Source organism: Labeo rohita, chromosome 17, assembly GCF_022985175.1.
Source record: "Labeo rohita strain BAU-BD-2019 chromosome 17, IGBB_LRoh.1.0, whole genome shotgun sequence".
Lineage (NCBI taxonomy): Eukaryota > Metazoa > Chordata > Actinopteri > Cypriniformes > Cyprinidae > Labeo > Labeo rohita.
Window position 1 is genome coordinate 2,798,653 of NC_066885.1, and position 16,799 is coordinate 2,815,451.

General features: G+C 25.8%; 1 protein-coding gene across 2 annotated transcripts in view; it reads right to left on the bottom strand.

Moving 5' to 3' along the window:
* Positions 1–16,799, bottom strand: part of LOC127179468 (1-phosphatidylinositol 4,5-bisphosphate phosphodiesterase beta-4) — an 88,038-nt gene that overhangs the window by 32,320 nt on the left and 38,919 nt on the right. For both annotated transcript variants that reach the window (XM_051133001.1, XM_051133002.1), the window contains exons 21-27: positions 16,515–16,639; positions 12,465–12,516; positions 8,289–8,391; positions 5,709–5,873; positions 2,927–3,131; positions 2,735–2,823; positions 141–282 (exon numbers count right to left, since the gene is read on the bottom strand). In XM_051133001.1, the coding sequence (XP_050988958.1) occupies positions 141–282; positions 2,735–2,823; positions 2,927–3,131; positions 5,709–5,873; positions 8,289–8,391; positions 12,465–12,516; positions 16,515–16,639 (881 nt within the window). The remainder of the gene's footprint in view (positions 1–140; positions 283–2,734; positions 2,824–2,926; positions 3,132–5,708; positions 5,874–8,288; positions 8,392–12,464; positions 12,517–16,514; positions 16,640–16,799) is intronic.

Here is a 16,799-nt window from a genome sequence, read left to right on the forward strand (position 1 = left end):
AAAAAAAAATGACCCCAGTAAATACCGCATTCATTTTATGACTCTATACTCTTACTTACTCATTTGTGTATTTTATTCCTCATTTACTGTCTGGGTTTATGGGCATGCTGATCTCAACACATATATTCTCATTTATTTACCCTCTTTGGAGCAGATGAATGGATTCTGTCCCAGCGCTGCTCTCGCTCTCTCAGAGTCTTTCTGCGGTAGCATCGCTGCTGAATTCACCTTCCGCTTCTTACTCCCCATCCATCCGTCATTCGGTACATCGGCGATGTCTGACTAATTAAACCAGCAGAATTCACCAAACCACACCATCACAGCACAGAGGGAGAATACAGGACTGGGCTTTGTATTGAGGAAACGTAGTGATGGGTGAAACTGAGCTTTTTGAAACTCAAATCCATTGCAATGCAAAATCATTCACTGTTTCAAAGTGCTCCAATCAGATCATATCGCAAATCATTTCATTCTAATCGGGACTTCAAATCGCGTATAGCGAAACATTTGATTTAGATCGATCGCGACTTTGGAGTGGGTTTGTCAATCGTTTTATTCAGATCTGGACTTCGGAGTGCATATCTGGAACTTTGGAGCAGGCATTTCGCAAATAAAATGATTTGCGATCCGCGCTTCAAGTCCTGATCTGAAATGATGGTTTTGCATGATTCAGATCAGATCTTTGGAGTGCAGAATCATTTGATGTAGATCGGAACATCGGAGTGTGTTTGCGAATCTTTTGATTTAGACCGGAACTTCAGGCACAGATTTGATTCAGATCAGGACTTTGGTGTGCGAATAATTTGATTTGGATTAAAACCTCACATATCGTGAATAATTTAAATCAGATTAGGACTTCGCATATCGCAAATCATTTGATTCAGATCGGGACTTCAGAGCGTGGAGCGTGAATTGTTTGATTTAATCGGAATTTTGGACCGGTTTCGCAAATCATGCTGCAAATCGAATGCTTTGTGATCTGCACTCCAAGTCCTGATCTAAAATAACAGATTTAATTTAAATCGTAACTTCGGAGTGGGTTTGCGAATCTTTTGATTTAGACCCGAGCTTTGGAGCGGATCACAAATCATTTGATTTAGTTCGGAACTTCAGAGTGGGTTCACAACTTTTTTGATTCAGACTGGAGCTTCGGAGTGGGTTTGCAAATCTTTTGTTTCAGACCAGAGCTTTAGAGCAGATTGCGAATCATCTGATTCAGATCGGGACTTCGAAGTGGGGTCGTGAATATTTTGATTCAGACTAGAGCTTCAGAGCAGATGGCGAATCTTTTGATTTAGATTGGTACTTCAGAGTGGGTTTGCGACTCTTTTGATTCAGACCAGAGCTTCGGACTGGATCGTGATACATTTGATTTAGATCAGAAACTTTGGAGTGGGTTAGTGAATCTTTTGATTCAGATTGGAGCTTTGGAGCAAATCACAAACCATTTCAGATTGTGAATCATTTGATTCAGAATGGAACTTCGGAGTGGGTTTGGAGTGGGTTTGCAAATCTTTTGATTCAGACCGAAACTTCAGAGCAGATCATGAATCATTTGATTCAGATCGGGACTTTGGAGTGGGTTTATGAATCTTTTGAATCAGACCAGAGCTTCGGAGTGGATCGTGAATCATTTGATTTAGATGAGGACTTCAGAGTGGGTTAGCAAATCGTTTTGATTCAGATCAGACCTTCGGAGTGGATTGTGAATGATTTGATTTAGATTGGGACTTTGGAGTGGGTTAGCAAATCTTTTGATTCAGACCGGAACTTCGAAGTGGATTGTGAATCATTTGATTCAGATTGGGACTTCGGGGGGTGAATTGCAAATTATTTGATTTAAATCAGAACTTTGGAGTTGGTTCGCAATTCTTCTGATTCTCACTGGAGCTTCGGAGCAGATTGTGAATCATCTGATTCAGAATGGAACTTCAAAGTGGGTTTGGAGTGGGTTTGCAAAGCTTTTGATTCAGACCGAAACTTTAGAGCAAATCATGAATCATTTAATTCAGATTGGAACTTCTGAGTGGGTTTGTGAATCTTTTGATTCAGACCAGAACTTTGGAGCAGATTGTGAATCATTTGATTCAGATCGGGACTTCGGAGTGGGTTTGTGAATCTTTTGATTCAGAGCGGAGCTTCAGAGCGGATCGCGACTCATTTGATTTAGATCAGGACTTAAGAGTGGGTTAGCGAATCATTTTGGGTTTGTGAATCTTTTGATTCAAACCAGAACTTCGGAGTGGATTGTGAATGATATGATTTAGATTGAGACTTTGGAGTGGGTTAGCGAATCTTTTATTCAGACCGGAGCTTCAAAGCAGATCGCAAATCATTTGATTTAGATTGGTACTTTAGGTTCACAAATCAATTGATTCATATCGGAAATCCATCCTTCCATCCATCCATATGACTGGGGTATGCAATATTTGAAGAAAGTGTTAACCTCTTTTGTCTGAACATTTGTCCATGTAAAATCAAGCGCCTAAACATGTGTGATGAATAAATGCACAAGTGAAAGAAACCTGAGCTTCAATGAACAGCCTGAAAAGATCAAACCTCAGAAGCTACAGGAGCTTCTTTGTGCTGCAGCACCACTATTCCAACGAATCGCTTCAATGCTGAAAGTTTAATGAAAGCAGTCGATTCGTACAGTTCAGCGGGTGCACGAACAACTGATTAAAGTAAATGGAGAGCTCTCAAGGTTGTGTGCATTAATGATACAGATGCTCACCATCTCAATGCCCATGGCTCTCATTTGGTCCGTTCTCTTCTCACAGACCGATAAGAACTTCTTGGGATCAGACAGGGCATCTGCAATCGCTGAAACGAGAAGATCTCACAGCGTGAAAACTCAGAGACTTCAGACCAAACTCAGCGATGCTCGTTTTTACACAAAGGTCTCCTGACGGGGACGCGCTCTAACCTCCGAAGCCGTCAGGCACGTATGTTTTGAGGACGATGTTGCAGAAGACGGTGGCCAGAGACAGGGGTTTGTTGTACTCGTTTCGTAGGGAAATGTGCCTGTAACCCGACTGCAGTCCGTCCAGCGGGAGAATGCGCTGTCCTATCAGCTTATTGTTGTCGTCGTACACGGCCACACGCAGCACGGCGAGGTCTGGGAGGATCACCTGCGGGATCGAGGCGCCGCCGTGTTATTTATTCTGCTTGTGTTTCTGACTTAGAGGAAGGAGTTTCAAAGGCAAAAACAAGAGTATGGGAGACCTACTCTGAAACAAAAATACTCAGAAATGTGTGGGAAATTCAGAAGAATCAGCAAGTAGCACGCTGAAATCTACGTGAAATGTTGAAGTAGAAAAACTTTTTTTTTTTTTCAGATCTTTGTTTTATTTACAACTTCAAAAAATATATTTTTTAAAAGCTTAGAATGTTAAATAATAAACTTAAAAACTGAATTATTAAACATTTTCAGCCCAAAAAGTTTGAATTTACTTTACTTTACTAAACATCATCTAAAATAAAAAAAAAGCAACCCTCCTTTTTTGTGTGTATACTTGTTTATTTAAATAAAATGTATTAATAATAATAATAATAATAATAATAGTATATATTAATAGTATAATTACAAATAGAATATAATAATTAATATTAATACATATTATTATAAATAATAAATCTTCTTATTTGTTTTGTTTATTTTATTGTTATGCATAAAAATGCATTTTTCTCATAATTTGCACCTCAAAATTTGTGTGTATTTTAAAATCTTGGTTTGCTTTATTAATTAGAAAATTACAATTAATTATATGTTATTACAAATGTAAAGTAACTCAGACATTAGATATGGGATCTGACTTTAGTACAGTCTGTTAAAATGGATGAATAACGTATGATTTCTGAATCAGATTTATTTACGTGGAACACAAAGGAGATTTTTTTTATCCAAAAAAACTCTCAAAAATAAATAAATTAATTAATTATAATTAACTAATTAATTAATTAATTAAAATATAAGTAAATAAATAAATAAAAACTTATTCATGTTTAGAATTTAAAAGATGATGCATATGATGCAATAAAACATGACATATTTATGTATATGATACACACAAAAAAAAAAAACTATACACAACTGGCAAAACCTTGGAGAACAAATTAAATAAATAAATAAATAAATAAATAGATATTTATTAATATCTAATTAATAGATAAAATGCATTATTTTTTCATTATTTATCATTATTTATACATTGATTTATTTATTATTTATTTATAAATTTTACGTGGAGCACAAAGATTTTTCATCTCCCAAAAATTATCTCAAAAATAAATAAATAAATTAATTAATTAAAATATAAATAAATAAATAAATAAAAACGTATTCATTTTCAGATTTTAAAAGATGATGCACATAATGCACAAAAAAACTATACACAATTCACAAAACCTTGGAGAACAAATTAAAATAAATAAATAAATAAATAAATAGATATAGATAAAATGCATTATTATTTATTTTTTTCATTATTTATATATTGATTTATTTATTCAGATTTTTTACATGGAACACAAAGGATTTTTTTTAAAATACAAATAAAAATAAATAAATAAATAAATAAATAAATAAATAAATAAATAAATAAATAAATAAATAAATAAATAAATAAAATCTTAGCCATGTTTGGATTTTTTTTAAAAATGGTGCATATGATGCAATAAAACCTTGGAGAACAAATTAAAATAAATAAATATTTAATTAACAGATAAAATTCATTATTTTATTATTATTTATCATAATTTATATATTGATGCATTTATTATTTATTCATATTTTTTATGCAATCTCAAAAAAAAAAAAATAACAATAATAAAAAAATAAATAAATCTTAGTCATGTTCAGAATTTTTTAAAAAAGGTACATATGATGCAATAAAACATAACATATTTATGTATATAATACGAAAAAGAAAAAAAAAAACTATACATAATTGCCAAAACCTTGGGAAACAAATTAAAATAAATAAATAAATAAACATATAATAACAGCAATAATAATAGAAAATAAAATGTAAAAAATCAATAATAATGAACAACGAAAAAACAACAACAATAATAATAATAAGATAAATAATTTTCGATAATCACAACGTGTGAAGTCCTGTTTGTTAGGTCATTTGCTAAATCTCTACAAAAACAAATGGCTTCAAAAGATCTTGGATCACAGCTAAAGATCTCTCTAAAGATTTTAGCTGCAGTTGAGCCTGCAAATATCATTTTCCGAAAGGTCAAACTAGTATTAATACGGCAATTAAACTAAGTCTGTTCCTCACAGAAAAACATTTTATGACTTATTAAAGACCTAAAATTTAATGTGCAAGTCATTTTCCTATTGGGCGCTTACAGTCACTATAAACTCTAGTTAAAAATGTAATTTCTAGATGGATTGAGTCTCTCTAGATGTGCAGTCTTATACTATACTTCAGGGTTTTATTGTAAAGCCAGTGTGGATAATTAGACGTTCAACGCCTTTCATAACGCAGATCTCTATAGTAACTACTCCATTTAGCTCATGTAGATATAATTAAAGCGCACTACACAATTCCATGTCTTATGCCTTTTAGATAATGATGTGAAGTCATTATGTCACCGCTATTCTGAGCTACAATTTAAGAATCATTAAGAAAGCGAACGTCGCCTCTTCAGGGTGAAAAGAGCATAAGATGACCGAACCAAGACGTAAAGCTCACCTTCCTGAAGACGAACGCTTCTCCGCTGTAGACGGGATTCAGGCCGTTGTTCATCACCATCCTCGTCCGAAACTCCTTGCGGATGGTGTCGGTGGGGAGGCCGTACATGTCCACCTCCACGTAGGTGCCGATCTTCTTATCCGACAGAAACTGGCCTGAAATCACCTGAGAGACACACACTGGACTCACTTTCAGAGCATTTTTTACAACGGCAGACGTTTACAAGGCGCTTTATGCTAATTAACCTTCAGTACACTTATTATAGTCACATTTTATATAATTAACATGCTTTATTGTCTTACTGCGGCGCTAACAAACCTCAGTGCTCAAGAGGTGATAGAGATTCATTTAAATGTCTGTCAGGTGTGTTATTATTCAGGTAACGTGTTATAAACTTTAACTAAAAGAGAACAGGGTCTTTTTCACTTGGTTTTAAATGATGAATGCACATGATTTTTACACAGACTTTTTACTTGTTTGTGAAGAATCAAAAATCGATCAAAAAAAAATTATATAAATACATTGAAATAGATATGCATTAACAGTTTTTGAAAATACATAATCAATAAATAAAAAAAATAATTTATATAAATACATTGAAATAGATATGCATTAATAGTTTTGAAAAATACATAATCAATCAATAAATAAAAATAAATAATTTATATAAATACACTGAAATAGATATGTATTAATAGTTTTTAAAAATACATAATCAATAAAAATAAATCATTTATATAAAAACACTGAAATAGATATGCATTAATAGCTTTTAAAAATACATAACCAATTAATAAATAAAAAATAATTTATATAAATACATTGAAATAGATATGCATAAATAGTTTTTAAAAATACATAACCAATTAATAAATAAAAAATAATTTATATAAATACATTGAAATAGATATGCATAAATAGTTTTTAAAAATACATAATCAATAAATAAAAATGAATAATTTATATAAATACACTGAAATAGATATGCATTAATAGTTTTTAAAAATACATAACGATAAATAAAAATAAATAATTTATATAAATACATTGAAATAGATGTGCATAAATATTTTTATAAAATATATTTAAACAAAGAAATTGAAAGGAAATAAATGAAATGTAAAGGAATTTTTATTTAAATACAAAAATGAAATAAAATGAAACAAATACTTTTAAATAAATAAATAAATAATTTTAAATAGATTTAAACAATTACATTTAACTTGCATAAATAAATTTGCATAAGCAGATTTAAATAAATACATTTACATAAATAATTTTAAATAAATATTTTTTAAAAAATATTTGCATAAATAGAATTAAATAAATACATTTAAATAAAAACTCTTAAATAGACTTCAAATAATTACATTTAAATAATTTAAATAGACTTAAATAATGATTTTTAAATAAAAAAAAAAAACATTTAAATAGATTAAATCCAATACATTTAAATAAATAAATTTTAAGAAATACTTTTAAATGGATTTAAATAAAAAATATTTAAAGAAATACACCTAAATAAATAGTTGTAAATAGATTTAAATACGTACTTTTAAATAAATAAAAACATGTAAATAGATTCAGTCCAATATATTTAAATAAATACTTTTAAATAGATTGAAATATTTTCAAATAAATAAAAAAAAACATTTATATAGATTAAATCCAATACATTTAAAGAAATAAATGTAAAGAAATACTTTTAAATATATTTGAATAAAAATATTTAAAGAAATACATTTAAATAAATAGTTTTAAATAGGCTTAAATCTTTTTAAATAAATAAAAAACATTTAAATATATTCAATCCAATACATTTAAAGAAATACATTTAAATTAATAGTTTTAAATGGACTTAAATAAATATTTTTTAAATAGAAAAAAAAAAAAAACATTTAAATAAATTTACGTAAACAGATTTAAATAAATACATTTAAATATTTTTAAATAAATAAAAAACATTTAAATATTTTCAATCCAATACATTTAAAGAAATACTTTTAAATATATTTAAATAAAAATATTAAAAGAAATACATTTAAATAAATAGTTTTAAATAAACATAAATAAATATTTTTAAATAAATAAAAAACAATTTAAATAGATTTACATAAACAGATTTAAATACATTTAAATAAATACTTTTAAATTTAAATAAAAATATTTGAAGAAATATATTTAAATGGTTTTAAATAGACTTACATATTTTTAAACAAATAAAAAAAAACATTTAAATTTATTTACATAAATATATTTAAAGAAATACATTTAAATAAACAGATTTTAAAAATGTATTTAAATTTAAACTAATAAATTCAAATAGATTTAAATAAACAAACAAACATTCAGACAGACTCACTAATGAATCATTTAAATCCACTGACTGATTCATTAAAAGAACCGACTCAAAAAAAAAAAAAAAAAAAAAAAAAAAAAAAGTATGTTCACTATAGAAATTTCTGTGCTTTTTTGAAGCCTGGAAAACATATACAATATTTTCAAATATGTACAGACTGTCTATGACAGTAGAAACCCAGTGAAAGTGTTCTCTGTGTTTATAACGGAGTGAAAACACACCTGGACGCTGCAGGTAGCGGCGATCACTCCGTCCACGGGCGTCTCTGAGAAGGGGTCGAACATGCGATCGGGCCGCCGCATGAAATCCGGCTTCAGCAGAAACCTGTGAGAGTCCAGACCAGACCGGAGCGCGTTCATTAGCACAGCTATTATCAGCAGTCACCTTAAAGCAATGATCCATTTAATGAAGTCTCTCTTGTCCCATATTCAATTTACAGCGCTAAACATAACGCTAATGGATATAGCGCCGCTTTGCCGTGATTAATGTGTTGATTAATATGTTTGGAGTTTTCACAGTGTCGCGGCGCGACTCACAGCGTGGATCACACATCAGCGCTTGATGAGAGCAAATTAACACTGACAACCGCTGACACCACCGACGCTGCTTTAAACAAGAAACCAGTCGAAAACAGGGGGAAAAAAATATATATATAAATAAAGAAATACAATTGTGGGACAATGAGGGACTTGTGCGACGGCATCAGCGGCATCAATAACCTCATTTCCTCAAATCAGTTCTGCAATGCAGAGGTGATAAATAGTATGTATAAATGATTTGCCCACATAAAACAGATTATGTTCAAATTATGTACAAAAAAGTTATTATTAAGCCATAGTTAAGTATTACTTGTCATTTTTTTTCATTTTTAATTAATTTAAATGAATTTATTTTAAAACATTTATGTATTTATAAAATATATTTATAATTATTAAAATTATTTTTTTATATTTATTTGTTTATATTTACTAAATGTAATAAATTAATTTCAGTTAAATGTTAAAACATTTTTTAAAATGATTGAATTTAACTGAAATTAATTTATTTACATCTATGTAATTTTACATGCATTTCTATTTCTATTTACAAGTATCTAAATTTATTTATTCACATTTATTTAAATGTATTTATATTTACATGTATTTATTTAAGCTGATTGTATTTATTTATTTATTTATTTATATTTACATTTATCTGTTTGAGACAGTTGGATTTATTTGAAACAAATGTATTTATTTACATCTATTATATTTACATTTATTAAACGTATTTATTTGTTTATATTTACATGTATTTATTTAAAATGATTGCATTTATCTGAAATTAATTTATCCGTAACCCAATTTAATGTATTTCTATTTACATTTATTTATTTAAACTGATTGTATGATTTGAATCAAATTAATTTATTTAAACTTATTAATTTATATTTTCATTTATCTGTTTAAGATAATTGTATTTATTTGAAACAAATGTATTTATTTACATCTGTTATATTTACATTTATTAAACGTATTTATTTATATTTGTTTACATTTACATGTATTTTTTAAAATGATTGCATTTATCTGAAATGAATTTATTTAAATTTATCCATTTAAATTTATTTATTTACATTTAAATGTATTTCTGTTTCTATTTACATTTATTTAAATTTATTTATTTAAACTGATTGTATTATTTAAATCAAATTAAGTTATTTAAATTAATTTATTCATATTTACATTTATCTGTTTAAGACATCTGTATTTATTTGAAACAAATGTATTTATTTACATCTATTTAATGGTATTTATTTACATGTATTTGTTTACATTTATTTAAATGTATTTACTCAAAATGACTGTATTTATTTGAAACAAATGAATTGAATTAAATGATTTAAATGTATTTATATTTACATTTATCTATTTAAGACAATTGTATTTATCTGAAACAAATGTATTTAATTACATTTATTTATTTAATCTGATTTATTTCTATTTCTATTTCTATTTATTTATATTTAAATTTACTTATTTATAACGACTGTATTTATTTGGAATGAAAGATATTATTTAAATCTATTTATTTATATTTAAATGTATTTATTTAAGTGACGCATTATGTATTATTTAAAAATAATGGTTCAATTTTCATCTATTTAAATGTATTTTTTATGTAACATTTTTTAAGTAATAGTATTTATTTTAAACTAATTTATTTTTCTGAAACAAATGTATTTATTTACATCGTTTTAAATTTATTTATTTCATTGATTTATTTCTATTTATTTATAATTATTTATTTAAATGTACTTTAAAATTACTAAATGTACGTTTAAAATTACTGTATTTATTTGAAACAAAATATATTATTTAAATATATTTATTTATATTTACATTTATTTATTTTAAATGACTATTATTTTACGATGTTCTTATTTTCATCTATTTAAATGTATTTATTTACATTACAAATATTTAACATATTTTTTAAGTGATCGCATTTATTTTAAACTAATGTATTTAAATCTACTTACATTTATTTATTTTATTATTATAATCAAATTTATTTATATTTACATTTACTTATTTACAACAACTATTTATTTGGAATGAAAGATATTATTTAAATCTATTTATTTATATTTAAATGTATTTATTTTAAGTGACGTATTATGTATTATTTAAAAACAATATTTTGTTTATGTATATCTATTTAAATATATTTTTATGTAACATTTTTTAAGTAATAGTATTTATTTTAAACAAATTTATTTATCTGAAACAAATGTATTTACTTACATCGTTTTAATCGATTTAATCTGATTTACTTCTATTTCTATTTATTTATTTAAATGTACTTGTTTAAAATTATTGTATTTATTTGAAATGAAATATATTATTTAAATCCATTTATTTATATTTACATTTATTTCTTTTAAATGACTATTATTTTACAATGTTCTTATTTTCATCTATTTAAATGTATTTATTTACATTACAAATATTTAACATATTTTTTAAGTGATCGCATTTATTTTAAACTAATGTATTTAAATCTACAGGGTGGGCCATTTATATGGATACACCTTAATAAAATGGGAATGGTTGGTGATATTAACGTCCTGTTTGTGGCACATTACAAGTAGTCAGAAACTTGTAAATAACTCATGAAAGAATAAAGTTACGTTAAAACCAAGCACACAATTGTTTTTCTTGTGAAATTCCCAAAAAGTTTCATGTGTGATGTATCCATATAAATGGCCCACCCTGTACTTACATTTATTTATTTTATTATTATAATCAAATTTATTTATATTTACATTTATTTATTTACAACAACTATTTATTTGGAATGATATTATTTAAATCTATTTATTTATATTTAAATGTATTTATTTTAAGTGACGTTTTATGTATTATTTAAAAAAAATATTTTGTTTATTTATATCTATTTAAATATATTTTTATGTAACATTTTTTAAGTAATAGTATTTATTTTAAACTAATTTATTTATCTGAAACAAATGTATTTACTTACATCGTTTTAATCGATTTAATCTGATTTACTTCTATTTCTATTTATTTATTTAAATGTACTTGTTTAAAATTATTGTATTTATTTGAAATGAAATATATTATTTAAATCCATTTATCTATATTTACATCTATTTATTTTAAATGACTGTATTATTTAAAAATTATGTTTATTTACATTTATTTACATGTAAGTAATTGTGTTTATTTTAAACTGATGTATTTAAATCTCCTTATATTTATTTATTTTATTTTATTTATTTTTTTAATTCTTTAAATTATTATCTAGTAATCACAAACAATCATTTTTTCCCCTTTTTGTTTGACCTTTAAAACTAAACAGGTTGTTTTTTGCATCCATGCATTTAAGATTTGCAGGTTAAATGTGGACGGTCATGTGTTGATGTTCATCTGTGTGGAAGCTGTTTTTGCAGTTTAGTTGCAATGAATGAAGTTTGAGAAGTTCTGAAAGTATGTTTTGATGAAGGAAACTTTGAAATCAGCTCTTGGAGGCTCATGGAGTGTTGTTTTTCTCTGTAAGTGAAACTCATAATGATGTATTGTCAAGTGATAATTGTGTCAGAGGAACTGCTTCGTTTCTGATGAAGCTGATGATGGTTCATTATTGCACTAGCTGTCAAAAACCTTGAGTAATAATGAATGGAAGCTCGGCGTATCCGACTTGTCTAACGTAACCCAATTTATTTTTAATTTGATGCAAAAAAATTTTCAATTTCCCGTAACTTTTTCCAGCACAAACGTTCTAAAGCTTCAAAAGGCATCATTTTCAGGTAATGCCCCCTAAATTAGTTGAGTTATTTAGGTTTACAGCTTGATTAGGTCCAATGTACTCGATAGACGATGATTTAAACTTACCCGCATGAGCCGTTGTATTCGAATTTGCCTTGGTTGAGCTGCATCGCCAAATCTACAGACAACAACAGACTGAAAATCAGTACAGCTTCAGAATAAATACACAACTAGTAGAAAAAAACTAAAAATGGTTAAAAATGGTTCTTTTGAAGCTTAAGGTTCAGTATTAAATGTCTTGACATTTAATTTGCTAATAAATAAAAAAATAAAATAAAATAAAAATAAATGCAATAATAAAAATTAAATGATACATTTAATAAAAATTAATTAATTGAAAATAACTTCCTAATAAAAAGTACAATATTAACAAAATAAAATAGAAATGAAAAAACTATGATATTATCATGCATTTTTATATTTTAATAAATGAATTTCTATTACTTTGACATTTATCATTTTAATTACATTTAATTTGTTAATAAAGAAAATAATTAAATGTAATACAAAAAAAATGTAACAAATAAAAATAAATTGACTAAATTCCAAATAAATGTAATGAACTAAAAATTAATTCACTAATAAAAAAATAATAATAAAATCAAATAAAACATTAAACTTTGGTATTATCATCCATTTTTATATTTTAATAAATTAATTTCTATTATTTTGACATTTATCATTTTAATAAAATTTAATTTGCTAATAAATTACATAATTAAATGTAATACAAAAAAGGAACAAATAAAAATAAATGGACTAATAAATGATGAAAATTTAATTCAAATGTAATAAACCGAAAATAAATCCACTAATAAAATAAATAAATAAATAAATAAAACATGAAACTATGGTATTGTCACCCATTTTTATATTTTAATAAATGAATTTCTAAAATTGTGACATTCTTCATTTCAATGAGATGTAATTTGCTAATAAATAAGATTAAATGTAATAAAATAAATTTAATAAAGAAAAAAAAATCTATAATAAAAAATATTCAACTATGATATTACAATGCATTTTTATATTTTAATGGATGAATTTCTATGATTTTGATATTTTTCCTTTCATTGAGATTTAATTTGCTAATACATAAAATTAAATTAAATAAAATAAATTTAATAAATTAAAAAAAAATCACTACTAAAGGAAAACATTAAAGCATAATATTACCATGCATTTGTATATTTTAATGGAAGGATTTATATGATCTTGACATTTTTCATTTCAATGATATTTAATTTGCTAATAAATAAAATTAAATGTAATAAAAAAAATCATGCTTTAAATATCATGCTTTAATGTTTTCCTTTATTAGTGATTTTTTGTATTTATTACATTTATTTTATTACATTTATAAAAGTCATAGAAATTCCTCCATTAAAAAAATAATGCTTGGTAATATCATTTTTATTTTACTGCATGTTATTTTATTTATTAGAAAATTAAATCTCATTGAAATGAAAAATGTCAGAATCATAGAATTTCTTCCATTAAAATATAAAACTGCATGGTGATATCGTAGTTACAATTTTGCTTTATTAGTGATTTTTTTATTTATTAAATGTATTTTATTACATTTAAGTTTATTTATTAGCAAATTAAGTCTCACTGAAACAGAAATGTCAAAATCATAGAAATGCATTTTCATATTTTATTGAATGAATTTACATAATTTTGACATTTTTCATTTCAAAGATATTTAATTTGCTAATAAAAAAATTATATGTAATAAAATTAATTTTATAAATGAAACAATTTGCTAATAAAAAAATTATATGTAATAAAATTAATTTTATAAATGAAACAATTCACTAATAAAAAAAATATATGATTTTACCATGCATTTTTGTTGCACAGTAACATACCACAGTATAGTTTTGTTTTTTGCACAGATAATGTTTCAAACAAGACTAACAGCAAATAAACTGAATCATTTTCAGGTAAATTCTCTCTAATTATATACCATTATAAATTAAATAATTAAATGCAGTAAAATAAATGTTAAAAATAAAAATAAATCCACTAATAATACAAAATTCAACTACGATATTATCATGCATTTTTGTTACATGGTAACATCATACCATAGTACAGTAGTATGCTGAAGAACCATAGAAATACCATGGTAATCATACAGTATTGTACCATAGTACTGCCACAGACACACTAGGAAGGCCTGGTAAGTATTATTTTGGTTAAAGCAATAGTTTGTCAGTGACGTCACATTGTTGTGGAATCTCCTGTGCGTCTGCTTTGCTTTTCTTTCAGTCAGATCCTGAATGACACATCAAACTGTCTCCAGCAGACAGAGAGAGAGCAAACCAAACACGGCCCGTCAGAGCCTCCATGTGTTTTCACAGCACACAAAGATCCTCAAAGCGGATTCTGTTCAATATTTGAGCAGATTCTCAGCAACAGGTGAATCACTTCGGCTGGGGAACGGAGTTTACCACAAAACCAAAACACACAAATAAATAGTATCGTCTAATCTGCTTAAAGACACAGTAACCACATCTTTGACCAATCCATTTCCATTACTAAGACTTTCTTTTTTTTTTTTTTTTTTTTTTAAATCGCTATTAAAAAGTTTGGATTCAGTAAATTTTTTTTTTTTTTTTTAAAGATGAGTTTAACTGATCAAAAGTCACAGTAAAGACATTTATGTTTTCTATTTTAAATAAATGCAGTTCTTTTATACTTTATCTAAAAATAAATGTAAAAATAATATAATTAAATTTAATAAGATAAATGTGATAAAAATAAATTTAAAAATAATTTATATATAGATACAGATATAGATTTAATTTGATAATAAATACAATAATAAAACATAATTAAATAAATAAAAATTAAAACCTATGATATCACTATTTATTTTAATTACATTTTAAAAAACTTAACATTAAAAAATCCTCGACCCCGAACTTTTGAACCACTGTGTATATTTATTTATATTTGTTGTTAAGTTAATTTATATATATATTTTAATTATTACTTTAATTATTACTTTTTAATTATTACTTTATATTTTAATTACATATTTTAATTAAATACTTTATTAATGGTAATTAATTTCAATGAGATTTAATTTACTAATAAATAAAATAATCAAGTTTAATAAAAACAACGAAAAAAGACCAAAAAAGAAAAAGAAAAAAAGAAATCACAAATTAAAAAAATTATAAAACTACTGATTTTACCATGCTTTTTTGTTACATGGTAATATTAACTTTTTCCCAGCACAGATACTCTAAAGTTCAAATTTATTTCATTACAGTAATACAAATTTGGAAACTGCATTTAATGGAAAATGAATTTAATCATTATGAAAATGCAAATAATTAAATAAAAAAATAATAATAACAAACAAACAAAGAAATATATTTCTATGATTTTAAGATTTTTTATTTTAGTGAGATTTAATTTTCTAATAAATAATATAATAAAGTAAGATAAATGTAATAAAATAGTCACTGAAATGTTTAATATAAATACATATATATAATATAAATACATATATATATACACATATACGTATTTATATTTAGTGAATTTAAAATAAATAAATAACTAAAAATAATGAATAATAATAAAAAAAAATGAAGTTTTAAAAAAAATTGTCACTAATTAAAAAAAACAAAAAACAAACATGCCTTTTTCCCAGCACAGATACTGTAAAGCCATTATTATGAAAACGCTGAAAATTAAACACAAACAAATAAATATTTCTCTATGATTTTGAGATTTTTCATTTTAATGAGATTTAATTTTGTAATAAATAAAATAATCAAGTTTTAAAAACAAATCACTAATTAAAAAAAATATTATTTTAAAATATTAAAACTTTTTCCCAGCACAGATACTCTCAAGCTCAAAATTATTTCATTACAGTAACAAAAATTTATGAAAATGCATGTAATTATTTTGTAAAATGCAACAAAATGTGAGATTGACAGTAAGCATGTTGTAGAGTATGTCAAGTCTGAAATGTTCAGTAGAAAACTTCAGTAGTCAAAGTGACTGATGCACAGATGGAGTCCAGAGATGTGTGTGTGTGTGTGTGTGTGTGTGTGTATGTGTTTAAGTGTGTTTGTGTCTCGTCTGCATCACCTGGGGTCTGGAAGTTCAGCGCTACCATCTGGCAGCCGGCGTTCCAGAAGATCTGTGGCATATAATTACTGGAGTCCACTCGTCCTCCTTTGGGGTAGATGCGACTCATCTGCCGTTTGTTGTAGCTGCGCATCTCATTCAAGGAAAGTAAATCGGAAAGGTTTCGGGGAGTTCTGCGTCTCATTTTAAGATCTGCACACTTTAAACTTAGCTTCATCCTGGAAGGCATCCACACGCTGTAGGTCAGACGCTTTCACACTACAGACGCGCTTTGAAAGAGAGCAG